This window comes from Gymnoscopelus microlampas (assembly GCF_963454915.1).
Source record: "Gymnoscopelus microlampas genome assembly, chromosome: 8".
NCBI lineage: Eukaryota > Metazoa > Chordata > Actinopteri > Myctophiformes > Myctophidae > Gymnoscopelus > Gymnoscopelus microlampas.
This window is the reverse complement of record NC_139945.1, coordinates 7,690,659-7,708,454: the sequence shown is the minus strand read 5'-3', so window position 1 is coordinate 7,708,454 and position 17,796 is coordinate 7,690,659. Positions and strand designations below refer to the sequence as shown.

Genomic DNA, 17,796 nt, shown 5'->3' with positions numbered 1-17,796 from the left:
ATAGGGATTTATATAATGTTCTTTAATGGATATATATATATATATATATATATATATATATATATATATATATATATATATATATATATATATATATATATATATATATATATATATATATATATAGTGTATTAAAGTGTATCATTCAAGTCATGTTTGTGTCCTCAAAATGATGTGTTGTTTTTTTCTCCACACTTTTTTCCACACAAGTTGCACTTGTGAAAGGTTCCACTGCTACTGGGTAGAGGGAAAAAGTGAGTGTTAATAAGTTTCCTATTAAACCTACAATAAGATACAGCTTATAAGAATAGTCCTACACATAGTCAAACATTTATCTGCTCAGATCTCAAGACAGCAAAGGCATCAACACCATCTATTTGTCTGTCTACAGAAAGCCGCCACCATGAGTACGGACGCAGAGATGGAGCAGTATGGCAAGGCCGCCATTTACCTCCGTAAGCCAGAGAAGGAGAGAATGGAGTCTCAAAGTATGCCCTTTGATGCCAAATCTGCAGCATATTGTGCTGATGCTAAGGAGCTGTATCTCAAGTGTAAAATCCTAAAGAAGGACGGTGGCAAAGTCACCGTGGAATTGCTGGACAACAAGGAGGTACGTAGGTAGAGATGGATCTAAAATAAAATAGTGACACAGTACAACTGTAATTGCAAGACATTACAAAGTTGTGTTTTTATTTTTAGGAAAGAACTGTAAAGGAGGCTGATGTCACCCCTATGAACCCTCCCAAGTATGACAAAATTGAGGACATGGCCATGATGACCCACCTCACTGAAGCCACTGTCCTGTATAACCTCAAAGAGCGTTATGCAGCATGGATGATCTATGTAAGGTTTTCTACACGCTGAGAACAGTAAAGTATTGCACCTGTCGATAGTAAAGAAAGAAAAAGAGTACAAGTTATATCATCAAGTGAAAGCCATAGAAAAACAAATTCAAACAAACTCATGGTTCTGAAGTTAACTTGCTCATTAGTTGATGCCACTTGCAAGTTGTGATCCGTTGTCCCAGATATGTGGCATGCTCAGTGTTATGTTGTACTTTGTTAATGTTCTCTTTCTTCTCCCCTTCAGACCTACTCTGGCTTGTTTTGTGCAACTGTGAACCCCTACAAGTGGCTCCCAGTGTACGACCAGGAGGTTGTAAATGCCTACAGAGGCAAGAAGCGTATTGAGGCTCCACCCCACATCTTCTCTGTCTCTGACAACGCTTATCAGTTCATGCTGATGGGTACGTACTAGTCAGGAAAATGTAAAGAATACATAACTATTATGGTTTTGTGCTGTATCCATGACTAAAAGTTTGCTTTACATTTTACAGATAAAGAGAACCAGTCTGTCCTGATCACGTAAGTTTCCCATCTACTAGGCATAAAAAAAAGAACATTGTACACAAATTCTGCATTTCTCTGAATGTATGTATGCATTTATAACCAGTGGAGAATCCGGTGCTGGAAAGACTGTGAACACCAAGCGTGTCATCCAGTACTTTGCAACAGCAGCTAGTTCTAGTGGAGAAAAATGTGCGGCCGATAGCGGTAAAATCAAGGTATATATACAGGTTTTTAACATTAACAAAAAACTTTTTTTGAACATGAAGCATTTATATGCAATATAGCAATTCAATTTAAAATAATTCTGACTAAATTTTAAATATGGCGATGTCTAAAACATTCTAGGGGTCACTGGAGGATCAGATTATTGCAGCCAATCCCTTGCTGGAGGCCTATGGTAATGCCAAGACTATTAGGAATGACAACTCCTCTCGCTTTGTAAGTATAAATAATGACATTTTATGAGAAAACCTGCAATGATTCCACAATGTAGAGGGATGAAACAAATTGTGCTATATCATCAACAGGGTAAATTCATCAGAATCCATTTCAACCTAACGGGTAAACTGGCCAGTGCTGATATTGAGACATGTAAGTATGGAGTTACATATTGAGTTATGTACAACCCATGAAGATTATTATTATTATTATCCTTATTATTATGAGTTATGTACAACCCATATAGATCTGCTGGAGAAGTCTAGAGTGACCTACCAGCTTGCTGCAGAGAGAGGTTACCACATCTTTTTCCAGATGATGACCAACCACAAACCTGAGATCATTGGTAAGTGGAATTACTGATAATGCAGTGAGTACATAAATGAATGAATAAAAAAGTTCACAATTTTCTATTTTTTTTAAAGAAATGTGTCTGATCTCCGCCAACCCCTACGACTTCCCGTTGATCAGCATGGGTGTGATCACTGTGGCCAGCATTAACGACAAGGAGGAGCTGGACGCTACTGATGTTAGTGAACATATTTTAATCTTTCTAATACTCACTGTGCACTGCAGGCAGTAGCTCTGCAAAATGTATTTTCTAAAGCAGTTGCTCTAAAAGTTTTCACGCCGTGACCGCCCAAAATAATCCTATTTGAAATTGGGACCCCCCCCCCCCCACACCCTGACAAGCACTTGGAATTGTAGGAGCTGAGGCATTACATTTAGTTTAACTCGGTTCCACAGATAAATATTGTGAAAGTAGCCGATCTACATGTTTGCCTCTTTCTTTGATAATATTTGACAATTTGGCCAATGTTTGCCATTTTTTTGGGTATAGTTTGTTAACGCAGTAAGGGTCTTAATGATCTGTTTGTATAGGTATTAAAGTTCTTATGACATTTTTTTTTATTTTGTCTTTTGGGGGGTTTTATGACCTCAATTACACCCAAAAAGACTTTGAACATTCAGTGGATTTTCTGTGGTCTGAGGTTTTCTGAATAATTAGGCAAAAAAAAGTGCTGGGATTGGCCCCTTGACTTTGACGTCATAGTCCCTTAATCCCGCTCCCTTTCCTCCCCGCCCCTCCCCTCCCAGCAGAGACGATGATTGACAGGCAAAATCCCTCAACAGTGACACCTGCAGACAAAGATTTATTTTTTCATTGCAGTTGAAAAGGCTCTGGAAATCAGAGAGAAAAAAACCTGCCATGGATCACTGGAGTGGATTTTTCAGTTAAAACATTTTAATACACGTTTGAAGGACCACGATAATGACTTTTAATGTTGTAAAACTGAATGTCATGAAACCTTTAAAAGGTCTTAAAAGTCCTTAAATTGTCACTTTAGAAATGTGCAGATAGCATATATACACTTATACTGTATGTTGGTTTGTTAACTGTTGAGTTGAACACAGTTCTAAAGGATGTTTGTTAATCTAATGCTTAACATCAATCTTTTGAATATATCTCTGCTTATTGACATCAGGAGGCTATTGACATCCTGGGCTTCGACGCTGAGCAGAAACAGTACATCTACAAGTTCACCGGTGCAGTGATGCATCATGGGGTTTTGAAGTTCAAACAGAAGCAGCGTGAGGAACAGGCAGAACCTGATGGCACGGAGGGTGAGCTGATCTTTATTACTGTCTCCGCCAGGCCGAAATGCTTGCGAAACTGTGCACCCACTCCCTGGATGCCAATTCAGAACCTCTGCCCCAAATTTTTCACATGGGCCTGTAATAGAGCCACCAGGAGGCCACATTTTGCAAAACATATTTTTTGACAGTACTCGTACAGATTTTGAACAAACGTCACGCAAATCGGTACACAGTATCTCTAATAGTCATTAAACGAAAAGGGTCTTTCAGATTTTTCATATTCCATCCTGATTGGCTAAGAATGGCTTCCAAAGTTTGCAGGAGTGCTCCGTTTTGAACAAAACATTCCCACTAGGCCGAGGAAGAAATTCCACCCTTTTCACATTGGCCTGTTATAGCGCCACCAGCAGGTCTAATTTAACACATTTTTGGAACAAAATGCCTCAAATCATGAATGCAATGTTCGATTGCCGTGAAAGGCCTAAGTGTGAATTGCAAATTAGGCCTAATTGTGAATTGCAAATTGTATGAACATTTCAGAGGCTGACAAGATTGGGTACCTGTTGGGTATAAACTCGGCAGAGATGCTTAAGGCGTATTGCTACCCCAGAGTGAAAGTCGGAAACGAGTTTGTCACTAAGGGACAAACTGTGCCACAGGTGAGTAAGTTATGTATAAGTTCTGATTTCATACTCACCTTATATTCTCAACACAGCATACCATAAGAACTCTAATATATTTTTGAGTTGAGTCCAGACTGTCTTAAATCATCTTCTGTAATTAAAATGATTGTCCAACATTATTGTCTCCGCCAGGCTGAAGGCGTGGCAGAGATTGTGTTTTACACCCTGTCCGTCCGTGCATGTGTGTGTGTTCGTCCGTCTGTCTGTCTGTGAGCAGCTAATCTCCGGCACCTTTGGGCTGCTCGCAGCGAAACTGTGCACGCACACTCCTTGGATGCCAATATATAATTATTATTATATAATATTTTTCATATTCCATCCTGATTGGCTAAGATTGGCTGCCAAAGGGCTCCGTTGCCTCAAATAATGAAAGCATTTCCATGACATTTTGCACGCACATTCCCACTAAGCTGAGGAAGAAATGCCACCCTTTTGACATTGCCCTATTATAGCGCTACCAGGAGGCCGATTTTTGCAAAACACATTCTTGCTGGCCCACAATAACCTACTTGACCTGGCGGAGACCTATGCTCCGTGAAGCACTTTTTCTAGTTTCTAATTTCTATTTATTTATTTAATATATGAATAGCATACAAAAAAATCACTCTACAGAAACATGTGCAGTTCCATGCACAGGTCTCTGACATTATATTTTAACAGTATTGTTATACCTGTAAAAAAAAAAAAAAAAAGAACACTACACATTGTGTATCGAACCCGCTCACTCAGATCAGCTAACACAGGGAAGCTGTCAGAACCTTCCCATAAACACCCAGGACAGACTCTTCTCCCTTCTGGCTTCCAAACTGTGGAACAAACTCCCCATTGCAGTTAGAACTGCAGACTCACTCCCAATCTTCCGACGTAATCTGAAGACTCACCTCTTCAGACTCCACACTAGCCCGTAGCACTTGCCCTAGCCTTGAAGACCTTGCAGGCTTATGCAAAGGCAAAAATGGAATTTAGAGCATGTTATGTAGACAGATGCCAGGTTCATTTGTAGACCTGGCATCCTATAGTGTGTATAGTTTCTATGTACATTTTTTGTTGTTGATTATACTGTTTAGACTGATAATAGGTTATTGGTTTACCTATGATACTAAATTAATATTGCTTTGCATTTGATGTATTACTTAGTGTTTTCCTTGCTTACTGTAAATTGCTCTGGATTAAGAGTGTCTGCTAAATGCTTAAATTCTAAATTCTAAATTGAGTAATTCAAACCCCTACTAATAACGTTCCTATTTCCTTAGGTAATGAACTCAGTTGGTGCCTTGGCCAAGTCCCTCTATGAGAAGGAGTTCTTGTGGATGGTCGTTAGGATCAACGAGATGCTGGACACCAAGCAGCCGAGAAACTACTACATTGGTGTGCTGGACATCGCTGGTTTTGAAATCTTTGATGTAAGCATGAACTTGTTTTAAGTGGGATATACTCATTATTTTTTGTCACAAAGACTTTAAGAGACTGCAGGCTAATGGTATTTCCACTCACAGTTCAACACCCTGGAGCAGTTGTGCATCAACTTCACCAATGAGAAACTGCAACAGTTTTTCAACCACACCATGTTTGTTCTGGAGCAAGAGGAATACAAGAAAGAAGGAATCCCTTGGGATCTCATTGACTTCGGCATGGACCTGGCTGTCTGCATTGAGCTCATTGAGAAGGTATACAATTATTATTATATTATATAATTATGTTATTATGTATTATCATGGACTTGGCTGTCTGCATTGATCTGACTGAGAAGGTATACTATTAGTTTGTACTTTAGCATATAATTTGTTATTGTCATTGTCTCTTTTGTCTCCTTTAAAAAGCCCTTGGGCATCTTCTCCATCCTTGAAGAGGAGTGCATGTTCCCAAAGGCTTCAGACAAAACTTTCTGCGACAAGTTGCATGGCACACATCTTGGAAAGTGTAAAGCCTTTGAGAAGCCCAAGCCTGCCAAAGGCAAGGGTGAGGCCCACTTCTCCCTGGTTCACTACGCTGGAACGGTGGACTACAGCATCACAGGCTGGCTAGAGAAGAATAAAGACCCGTTGAACGACTCTGTGGTGCAGCTGTACCAGAAGTCTTCAGTAAAGCTGCTGTCTGTGTTCTATCCCCCACCTGAGCCTGAAGGTATGTTTATTACTATAATAATATAATATAATGTGTTCTATCCCCCACCTGAGCCTGAAGGTATGTTTATTATTATATTAATCCTCCTATAATTCCCCAAAACTCTGTCACCGAAACCTGTTCTGCCCGGTTGTCCTCAGTATCTGGAGCAAAGGGAGCCAAGAAGAAGGGTGGTTCCATGCAGACTGTGTCTAGTGCTTTCAGGGTAAGAGAATATTATATATATATATATATATACACACACGTCTTTGGCGGGTGTATTTTAAAAGACGGACATGGCAGGCAATATTAAGTGGTTAATGTATGTTTTAGAAAAAAAATTGCACATTAACTAGTATCTAAAGAGTACAAATAATTAAAGTGGTAGAAAAAGTACAATATTGTATCACTTTTTATTAATAATAAGCCTAATTGGGTCTTTTATGTCTCAATAGGCGAACTTGCAGGTGCTAATGACCAACTTGAGGAGCACTCATCCTCACTTTGTGCGCTGCCTGATTCCCAACGAGTCCAAGACTCCAGGTATATACACAGAATATATATATATATATATATATATATATATATATATATATATATATATATATATATATATATATATATAATATATAATTTATAATTATTATGATTATTATATATATATGATTCCCAACGAGTGAGGTGGTCTTATAATGCAAATTTGGCCAGTGTGTAACTATTCTGTCCCAATAACAATAATGAAGCAACATCTTTACAGGCCTGATGGAGAACTTCCTGGTTATCCACCAGCTGAGGTGTAACGGTGTGCTGGAGGGCATCAGAATCTGTAGAAAGGGATTCCCCAGCAGAATCCCATATGCTGACTTCAAGCAGAGGTATTCATTCCTTTTTCCAGCAGCTCTTAGTTCCACACCTATTAACAGGAGGCACGCAAAATGACCATGAACTTCTGCAAAATAGGTACAAAGTACTGAATGCCAGCGCATGTCCCGATGGCGCGTTCATGGACAACAAGAAAGCCTCTGAGAAGCTGCTTGGGTCTATTGACGTTCCTGTTGAGGAGTACAAGTTTGGACACACCAAGGTAAACACACTGTGAACTTGGTTTATCATTATCAAGAGAGGACTAAAGGTTGATTTTACAATTAGTTACAGTGTTTGTAACATTGTGTTCAGGTGTTCTTCAAAGCTGGTCTGCTGGGTACGCTGGAGGAGATGCGAGATGAAAAGCTGTTTGCTCTGGTCACATTGACTCAGGCTCTTGCACGAGCTTACATCATGAGAACAGAGTTTGTGAAGATGATGGCAAGAAGGTACTTTGAAAACATAATTTATTCAATATTTAGTATTATTTGTAAGTAAACTATTATTTTACTGTTCAACATAATTTTGTCATAGTGTCAAATCACTATAATAAAAGCTTTAGGTGGCAAGGAAAAACTCCCCTTAATCGGGGGAAGAAACCTTGAGCAGGCTCTAGGGTGGGTGTCCATCTGCCTTTACCTTGTCAGGGGGAGGACAACAACTATATTACCAACAGCAATAAAAACGACAACAATAACAACTATAATGACACACTAAAAGCACTAACAACCTGCAAGGAAACCCTAGATCTGCAGCTCGGGGTCCACAATCCAGAAAAAGTGATGCTAAGTTCATTGTACATCAGTATGAAACTAGGGCGAACCAAGGTTTATATGAGATACCAAGAAACAAAGTTTGTGGCTTTTATATTCACAGGTATTTGTCTTTGGAATGAACTGCCTCTGTGTGTCAGGGAGTCTCATTCTAAACTCTCCTATACATGAGTGTGAAAATACTGTTACGGAAAAAGTCACAGGCTTTGTTAGGGATTTTAGGCTGTTTTCAGTGGTTTCGTATTTTGTGAGTTCATGTGACGTGCTGAGTAATGTATTGGTGCTATGTCTTTTTATTCGACTATTGATTTGTATTTATGTTGCAGGACCACATTATGCTTTTATGTGTGTATCCTGGGTTTAAGTTATATTGTGACCAAAATCTAATCAAATCAGTCATGACTCATGATACACTGCAACTGTGTTCCCTCAGAGACGCCATTTTCACCATCCAGTTCAACGTGCGCGCATTCTGCAATGTGAAACACTGGCCATGGATGAAGCTGTACTACAAGATCAAGCCTCTCCTGCAAAGCGCTGAGACTGAGAAGGAGCTGGCCAACATGAAGGAGAACTACGAGAAGATGAAGACTGACCTGGCTTCTGCCCTGTCCACGAAGAAGACACTGGAAGAGAAGATGGTGGCTCTGATACAGGAGAAAAATAACCTCCTGGTGGCAGCATCATCAGTAAGTAGGCTACACTGGACATTTTACAATTCCCTCCCTCATATCACAAAGCTGTGCTTTTTCATGCTCACTAAGAGTCTGTTCCGATCTACAGGCAACTGCAAAAATATATCTTGACCAGAACAAGTGCTGATATCTTTCCTCCCTTGTGTTTTTTTCTTTTTCCTTGACCACAAGGGAGATGAAGCATTGAATGATGCAGAGGAGAGATGTGAGGGTCTTATTAAAAGTAAGATCCAGTTGGAGGCAAAGCTCAAAGAGACGACTGAGAGACTGGAGGACGAGGAGGAGATCAATGCTGAATTGACCGCCAAGAAGAGGAAGCTGGAGGATGAATGCTCTGAGCTCAAGAAGGACATTGATGACCTGGAGCTCACCTTGGCCAAAGTGGAGAAGGAGAAACACGCCACTGAAAACAAGGTATAGATTATACACTCTAGATTCAAGATTATACACTCTAGATTCAAGATTATACACTCTAACCATCTTATCCAGTTATAGTACACTAATGATCCATTCCAATGGTTTTCAAACTTTAACATTTATTCTGTCAGAGTTACAGACTTGTAAGGGTCAATTTAATGTAGACCCCCCCCCCCCCCCCCCCCAAAGGAACCCTGAGAGTCCCTGGAATCCACTTTGAGAACCACTGATCCATTCCATGACGAAAATTTATGTTCTGCTTATATCAGGTGAAGAACCTGACCGAGGAGATGGCCTCTCAGGATGAGGGACTTGCTAAGCTGACCAAGGAAAAGAAGGCCCTTCAAGAGGCACATCAGCAGACCCTGGATGACCTGCAGGCAGAGGAAGACAAAGTCAACACTCTGACCAAGGCCAAGACCAAGCTGGAGCAGCAAGTTGACGATGTGAGTTTTCCAAAGTGAATCGGATGTTTTGAACACATTATGTTTATTTTCTCCGCCAGGCCGAAAGGCATGGCGAGAGAGTATGTTTTGCTCCTTGTCCGTCCGTCCGTGTGTCCGTCCGTGTGTGTGTCCTGTCCGTCCGTTACCAGCTAATCTCCGGCACCGTTGGCCTGGTCGCTGCGAAACTGTGCACACACACTCCCTGGATGCCAATTCATGACCTCTGCCCCAAATTTTTCACATGGGCCTGTTATAGCGCCACCAGTAGGCCAATTTGTGCAAAAAAACATTTTTTGATAATACTCCTACAGATTTTATCCAAACGTCATGCAAATCGGTACACAGTATCTCTATAGTCATGTGATCAACACGGATCTGTCCGATTTTCCAGATTCCATCCTCATTGGCTAAGGTTGGCTTCCAAAGTTGGCAGGATTGGTCCGTTTTGAACAAAATGCCTCAAATCATGAACGCAGCTTGCCATTTCCGTGAAATTTAACACGCACATTCCCATTAGGCCGAGGAAGAAATGCCACCCTTTTCACATTGGCCTGTTATAGCGCCACCAGCAGGTCTAATTCAGCATAACACGTTTTGGGAACAAAATGCCTCAAATCATGAATGCAGTGTCCGATTGCCGTGAAAGCCCTAAGAAGAAATGGCACCCTTTTCACATTGGCCTATTATAGCGCCACCAGGAGGCCACAATAATGTACCTGACCTGGTGGAGACCTGTGCTCCGAGGAGCACTTTTTCTAGTTTGTTCTTTGTTTCACTGAATTATTCATTTTTGTTTTTAATTATTGTGCAGCTGGAGGGTTCCCTGGAGCAAGAGAAGAAGCTCCGCATGGACCTTGAGAGAACCAAGAGAAAGCTGGAGGGTGATCTGAAACTGGCCCAGGAATCCATCATGGACCTGGAGAATGACAAGCAACAGTCTGACGAGAAGATAAAGAAGTAATGTGCACAAACAATATGAATAATTAATAATAATAATAATTATTATTATTATTCATATTAATAATAATAACAACAATATGAAATGTCATGGAGAGGAAACCACCTGCAGAATGACACTAAAATAGGATGTGCTGTATTCCACAGGAAGGACTTTGAAGTAAGCCAGCTTCTGAGTAAGATTGAGGATGAACAATCTTTGGGGTCTCAGCTGCAGAAGAAGATCAAAGAACTCCAGGTATTTTAATTTCTGTAAAATCATTAATAATAAGTTAGAGTGAATTATTACTTTCAGATGTTGATCTAACATCATTAATTTGAAAGGCTCGTATTGAAGAACTGGAAGAAGAGATCGAGGCGGAACGTGCCGCTCGTGCCAAGGTTGAGAAGCAGAGAGCTGATCTCTCCAGGGAACTTGAGGAGATCAGTGAGAGGCTGGAGGAGGCTGGAGGAGCCACCGCTGCTCAGATCGAGATGAACAAGAAGCGCGAGGCTGAGTTCCAGAAGCTGCGTCGTGACCTTGAAGAGTCCACCCTGCAGCATGAAGCCACCGCCTCTGCTCTCCGTAAGAAACAGGCTGACAGCGTGGCTGAGCTGGGTGAACAGATCGACAACCTCCAGAGAGTCAAGCAGAAACTGGAGAAGGAGAAGAGTGAATACAAGATGGAGATCGATGACCTCTCCAGCAACATGGAGGCTGTTGCTAAGGCAAAGGTATGATGGAATGCCTGTGGATAATATCATTATTGAGATAATACTTGTTGAATGAACCAATCAGGAACAAAATGAGTAAATACATGAGGTTTGTCCAATCATTGAATATGTCCAATGTTAATTTCCAGGGAAATCTTGAGAAGATGTGCCGCACCCTTGAGGACCAACTTAGTGAAATCAAGGCCAAGAGTGATGAGAACGTTCGCCAGATCAATGATATTGGAGCTCAGAGAGCAAGACTGTTGACAGAGAACGGTAAATATTCATCTTAAAGTCTACTTGTATGCATTGTTTGTCGATGGTACTAAAGCAAATCGACCATAATTAGAGATAATGCTTATTTTTGATCAGCAGTTATCCCGGGACTTGTTGTTCATGTTTGAAATGTTTGAAACAAATATTAAAATTTCTAAATAGGTGAGTTTGGTCGTCAACTGGAGGAAAAAGAAGCTCTCGTGTCACAACTCACCAGAGGCAAGCAGGCATTCACCCAGCAGATTGAGGAGTTGAAGAGAGTCGTTGAAGAGGAGGTTAAGGCAAGGAACAGTTTTTCTTTAACCTTTTCTCATTTTTTACAAATAGGCCTAGTTTCATTCAGCTGACATTATTTTGACAATTTTCTTTTTACAGGCAAAGAATGCACTTGCTCATGCTGTGCAATCAGCTCGCCATGACTGTGACCTCCTGAGGGAGCAGTTTGAGGAGGAACAGGAAGCCAAGGCAGAGCTGCAGCGTGGAATGTCCAAGGCCAACGCTGAAGTGTGTCAGTGGAGGAGCAAGTATGAGACTGATGCTGTCCAACGCACTGAGGAGCTGGAGGACGCCAAGTAAGTGATCAGTGTTTTACACTAACAGGTACTACTCTTTATAAGTGATCGAAGTGTTTAAAGCTATCAGGTACCACTTACTATACCAAGTAATTGATCAATGTTTTACACTAACAGGTACCACTCTCTGAACAAAATATTGCTCCCATTCATTTGATTCCATTCAAAACTGATTAACAGGAAGAAGCTAGCCCAGCGTCTTCAGGAAGCTGAAGAGCAAATCGAGGCTGTGAATTCCAAGTGTGCCTCTCTGGAGAAGACCAAGCAGAGACTCCAGGGTGAAGTGGAAGACCTCATGATTGATGTGGAAAGGGCCAATGGCTTGGCTGCCAACCTTGACAAGAAACAGAGGAACTTTGATAAGGTGCTTTGACATTCATTAGTTTAAAACATAATAATTGCTCCTTAAAGTGGGGTAAATAACACATTTCATTACACATGCTGTGCAGGTCTTGGCTGAATGGAAGCAGAAGTATGAAGAGGGCCAGGCAGAACTGGAAGGAGCTCAGAAAGAGGCTCGCTCTCTCAGCACTGAGTTGTTTAAGATGAAGAACTCCTATGAGGAGTCTCTGGACCAACTGGAGACCATGAAGCGTGAGAACAAGAACCTGCAACGTGAGTCTTTCTCTACATCATTCTTTTAACAACAGTTTTTTTTTTTGCTTCAATGTGTTTTTTGCATATTTCATATGAGCCAAAAGTCGGGTCAAAAGGTCATCACTTTGCTTTTAAAATTCATTCATTATTTTCAAACCACTGCAGAGGAGATCTCAGACCTGACTGAACAGATTGGTGAGACTGGAAAGAACATCCATGAGCTGGAGAAGTCCAAGAAACAGGTGGAGACAGAGAAGTCAGAGATCCAGACAGCCCTGGAGGAAGCTGAGGTAAAAATGTAGATGAAGAATGCAATTGTCTATAGTTTAGCGACCCCACAGAAGTGGCCTGGACATAACTTGCTCCTCTGATCAAACAAGCTCTCTTAGTGTTGCCTGTTGCGGACTGGTGAGTTGGCTATCCGGGTTCGATCCCATCTCAGATCGTTGCACTATTCGCTACATTGTTGTCAGTAGTGGGATGCCTCTCCCCGTGTGAGGTACGTGGAACGTTAAGCGTTTCACTTGAATGGGGGAATAGTGTTGCGACCCCACAGAAGTGGCCCGGCCATAAATCGCTCCTCTGAGTGAGCTAGCTTTCTTAGAGCTGCCTGTTGCCTGTTGCACGTGCCAGACTGGTGAGTTGGCAATCAGGATTGGATCCCAGTTCAGGGCATGCACTTCTCGCTACAATTATTTTTTATTTCTTTCAATAAGCTTTATATTCAAACAGTGTAGCAGTATATGATTTTACATTTTGATTCTGTGTTACATTTTAGGGTACTTTGGAGCACGAGGAGTCCAAGATTCTTCGTGTCCAGCTGGAGCTCAACCAGATCAAGGGTGAGGTCGACAGGAAGCTGGCCGAGAAGGATGAGGAGATGGAGCAGATCAAGAGGAACAGCCAGAGGGTGATTGACTCCATGCAGAGCACTCTGGACTCTGAGGTCAGGAGCAGAAACGATGCCCTGAGGATCAAGAAGAAGATGGAGGGAGACCTGAATGAGATGGAGGTTCAGCTGAGTCACGCCAACCGCCAGGCTGGTGAGGCCCAGAAGCAGCTGAGGAACGTCCAGGGACAGTATAAGGTGCAAAGCATAGTATTTAGTAGATAGACACATATTCAAACAGTGGAGCTGCTCTTAAAATAATTATCACATTCTGATGTTTCTCTTCACCACTTCAAATGTGATATATTTTAGGATGCCCAACTGCACCTTGATGATGCCGTCAGAGCTCAAGAAGATGTGAAGGAACAAGCTGCCATGGTGGAGCGTAGGAATGGCCTCATGGTTGCTGAGATTGAGGAGCTGAGAGTGGCTCTGGAACAGACAGAGAGAGGCCGCAAAGTGGCTGAGCAAGAACTGGTAGATGCTAGTGAGCGAGGTGGACTGTTGCACTCTCAGGTAAGTCAACGAGAAGCTCTCGACATCAAATATTTGATATTCAAGTCATGCATACCTAAACTGAATCTTAATTTTAGAACACAAGCCTTTTGAACACCAAGAAGAAGCTCGAGTCTGACCTGATCCAGGTCCAAGGTGAAGTCGACGACAGCGTTCAAGAAGCAAGGAATGCTGAGGAGAAGGCCAAGAAAGCCATCACTGATGTAAGTTATGACGTTGTGACATTCTTGGACAAGTTTGTTGTGTGATGCAGCGGCATGGAGACCAAGAACAACCTTCCTAGCTGGACATTAAAGTATTTTTTATCTTATACAAAAAATTCCTTTCCAGGCTGCTATGATGGCCGAGGAGCTTAAGAAGGAACAGGATACTAGTTCTCACCTGGAGAGGATGAAGAAGAACCTGGAGGTCTCGGTCAAGGACCTGCAGCACCGTCTAGATGAGGCTGAGAACCTGGCTATGAAGGGAGGCAAGAAGCAGCTCCAGAAACTGGAGGGCAGGGTAATATGTAGTTTACTTCAACACAGGTTATAGTCATAGACGTTGAAATAACATGAAATAACCTCATAATGTATAATTCAACTGTGAAGGTGCGTGAGCTGGAGGGTGAGGTTGAAGGTGCACAGAGAGGTGGAGCAGATGCTATTAAAGGTGTCCGCAAGTACGAGAGGAGAGTGAAGGAGCTGACATACCAGGTACTGTATATCATGTTCACTTCAATGACCATCATGCCTCTGACAAAATTAATAGATTGCAGGAACATACAATTAACATTATGAATGAACTCTGACTGTAGACTGAAGAGGACAAGAAGAATCTTGGCAGGCTTCAGGATCTGGTAGACAAACTGCAGATGAAGGTGAAGGGCTACAAGAGGCAGGCTGAAGAAGCGGTAAGACAAATATACATATTGATGAATTTTCACTTGTGGCTGCCATGGACATAGTACCGTTGTCATAAGGAATACTAGGAATCAGTTATGTAAAACTGACCAACAGCGGAGTATGTTTCAGTGTCCATCTCGCTGCTTTCCACGAGCAGCACATGGAATCTCTAGATTGCTGTGCTTCTGCATATAATAATAATGATAACAATAATAATAAGCTGTGGAGCCTCTGTCCTGTTAACACGGGTGCTGAAAAGAAAGGCAAGCTGTTCCAGCACAATCCACACGTGCTGCAGACGCAGGCAGTGTGTTTCAGGCAAAATAGTAGGAATTTCCAAAATGGACTACAGAAAGCAATAGATTTTGTTTCCTCTAAGCTTGGATTTTTCGCTTGGCGTGCAAGGACAAGAACACAGCCATGACCGCGCTGTTCCAATTAGAACCTGTCAAGGCTCATTCATTTGGTCCCAAGGAACTCATGAACATGCCCACATGGGCTACTGCATTAGCCACAACCACACTTTACAATTTCCTGAAATTGTCTTGTTTGGACTATAATTGCAAGATGCTCTTTCCTTTCAACCATCTCTATCATATTGTAGGAGGAAGCAGCCAACACTCACCTGTCCAAGTGCAGAAAGGTTCAGCATGAGCTGGAGGAGGCTGAAGAGCGTGCTGACATCGCTGAATCCCAGGTCAACAAGATGAGAGCTAAAAGTCGTGACTCCAAGGTAATACCTGTTCAATGTGAAGGTTCATTATGTTGACTATCTTTAACTAAGATTTAACTAAAGATTCATATTGAATATCTAAAATGATATTCTTATTTTTACAGGGAAAAGAAGCTGCTGAATAAGTTCTTCAATTCAAGTCACCGCAAAAAGTCATAAAATATGACCCATTGTATTCAATAAAGGTGGCAACAAAATAATGTTTTTGTTTCTTGTATTCATTACTAAGTAGCCTACTCCTGCAAACTTTGGAAGCACATTTTTGCCAATCAGGATGGAATATGAAAAATCTCCACAAATCACACACACATCTCACACACACACACACACACACACACACACACACTGACTGATGGACACATGGACGGACAGACAGACAGACAGACAGACAGACAGACAGACAGACAGACAGACAGACAGACAGGGGGTAGGCCTAAAACATACTCTACTACTTCCAAAGGTGCTGTTGGAACGCTTCACTGGACTACTACACTATTAGTTAGATTACAACAGTAGGTAAATATCACCATCTAGTGGTCAAAACATATAACAAATGGTGTGGTGTGACCAGGATAAGGCTAGGACAACAATTGTGGATAGAATTATTTAAAACCCTTATGTTATGTATGCTATAAGTACTCTAGGTCCCCTCCTTTTTTCCCTCGACACCGAATCACGCTTTTACAATTTTATATTATCATATTTTATTTTTTTCATAAAAAAATAAAATAAAACATGTGTTTTTAACCTCTACTCCCTCCTGTTGTGACTGACTAACAGTGTTGCCAGATTCTGTGAGAGAAACAAGCAACCAGGTCTAGGAAAACCAGCCCAAAATAAGCGACTATGGGCCACATGAGCACTTTAACATATACATCAGCTATTTGAAAATAGCAGATCTACATGCTCACAGCGCGCCGCGATGCGACGCGTTGTGAGGGCCGAACCTTTATCCCTGCAGACATGCCTACATAAGTATGTATAAGTAGGCTATTAGCAGCAAAATGTACTGAAAATTAACCTATTCCAAATAATGTATTTGACAAGGCACACTGACACCAAGTGAAGAAACTCAGCACCCTGCCACCCTCCCAGTTATACAGATTATTTTTATGCGGTCGGCAATGATAAAATGAAATAGCCACTGGCAAAATACATACCACAAAGCAAGTTCACGACATTCATACCATGCCAAGTATGGGTTGAATGTTGTAAGTATCATTTACAGTTCCTTGATGTGGCATATTAATAGATTTTAAATAGTTTTATGGCTGAATGGATACTATTGCAATGTCAAATGGAAGTTTTAATACGAGAGTTAAACTGAGAGACTGAGCAAGCTGTCATTCCTTACATTCATCACCTATCAACTCAATCACCTCGTTGGTCCTGCTCCAATCAGATCAGTTGAGCAGTTGAGCCTTTAAAAGGACTCCTCCTCCTTCCTTGTCTCACTCATATTCTCTGTTCAGGTCTCACACGCACACACACACACACACACACACACACACACACACACACACACACACACACACACACACACACACACACACACACACACACACACACACACACACACACACACATACACTAGCTCACAATTTCACTAGCTCTTCACTAGCCCTCACTTCTCCTGGACGCACCGATGAGATTAAACTGCACTTGATTCAAACATGTTTATCTCACTCGAGAAAAGCTCCTCGGAAACTGAAGTATTGTCAAGAGGGAACACGTCAACAGGCTATATACAGGCTAAAGATGCAATCCATAATATGTTTGTTTTAGCCGGGATTCAAACCCAAATTCGAACGAGAGATCACATTTCTACCACTCAAACTGCAGGTTTTTATTTGCTATGGATTTCTACTACATTTGCTTACAAACATAGATTACATTGAAAACATTATACTGTACATGATGAAGACATGCAGATCAGATCACTGGAACTTTATGTCTCAATTTTATTATCATATTACAGTGGTTCTCAACGTGGGGTCCAGGGGGACCCTCAGGGTTACTTTAGGGCATTCCAAACGGATCCTTGAAATTAATAAATGTGACAGCTACTGTCATATTACATACAGTAGCCTAGGATGGATTGCACCGCTGTAATCGTGAGTTATGTGTTAACCCATTATCAGAGCAGGGGTAATTAATGGCTCATGTCAATGAGACTAACCTGCTTCATATACATACATGTTCCTCTAACTCATGAGAAGCTCCGCAGACACACAGTTAAAACAAGCGACTTATGGCTGCCTTATGCCTTATATGAGGCTTGAGGCCTTTTCAATTCATTTCCTATGGAAGTC

General features: G+C 41.5%; 1 protein-coding gene across 1 annotated transcript; it reads left to right on the top strand.

Moving 5' to 3' along the window:
- Positions 1 to 403: 403 nt before the first annotated feature.
- LOC311050685 (myosin heavy chain, fast skeletal muscle-like) lies at positions 404 to 15,667 on the top strand (the record flags this gene model as incomplete). Its single annotated transcript, XM_084064771.1, has 39 exons — positions 404 to 610; positions 700 to 843; positions 1,090 to 1,246; positions 1,337 to 1,364; positions 1,453 to 1,564; positions 1,695 to 1,787; positions 1,877 to 1,940; positions 2,035 to 2,133; positions 2,213 to 2,316; positions 3,275 to 3,413; positions 3,927 to 4,045; positions 5,323 to 5,472; positions 5,566 to 5,736; positions 5,890 to 6,193; positions 6,334 to 6,398; positions 6,628 to 6,715; positions 6,930 to 7,047; positions 7,133 to 7,256; positions 7,349 to 7,485; positions 8,243 to 8,498; positions 8,676 to 8,918; positions 9,191 to 9,367; positions 10,179 to 10,324; positions 10,472 to 10,562; positions 10,649 to 11,038; positions 11,167 to 11,293; positions 11,456 to 11,574; positions 11,669 to 11,865; positions 12,046 to 12,229; positions 12,315 to 12,480; positions 12,628 to 12,752; positions 13,241 to 13,549; positions 13,664 to 13,867; positions 13,945 to 14,070; positions 14,198 to 14,368; positions 14,458 to 14,562; positions 14,664 to 14,759; positions 15,356 to 15,484; positions 15,589 to 15,667. 39 exons carry the CDS (start codon positions 404 to 406, stop codon positions 15,607 to 15,609), a joined length of 5,805 nt encoding a protein of 1,934 aa, XP_083920897.1. The 3' UTR covers positions 15,610 to 15,667.
- Between the last annotated feature and the right edge of the window lie 2,129 nt (positions 15,668 to 17,796).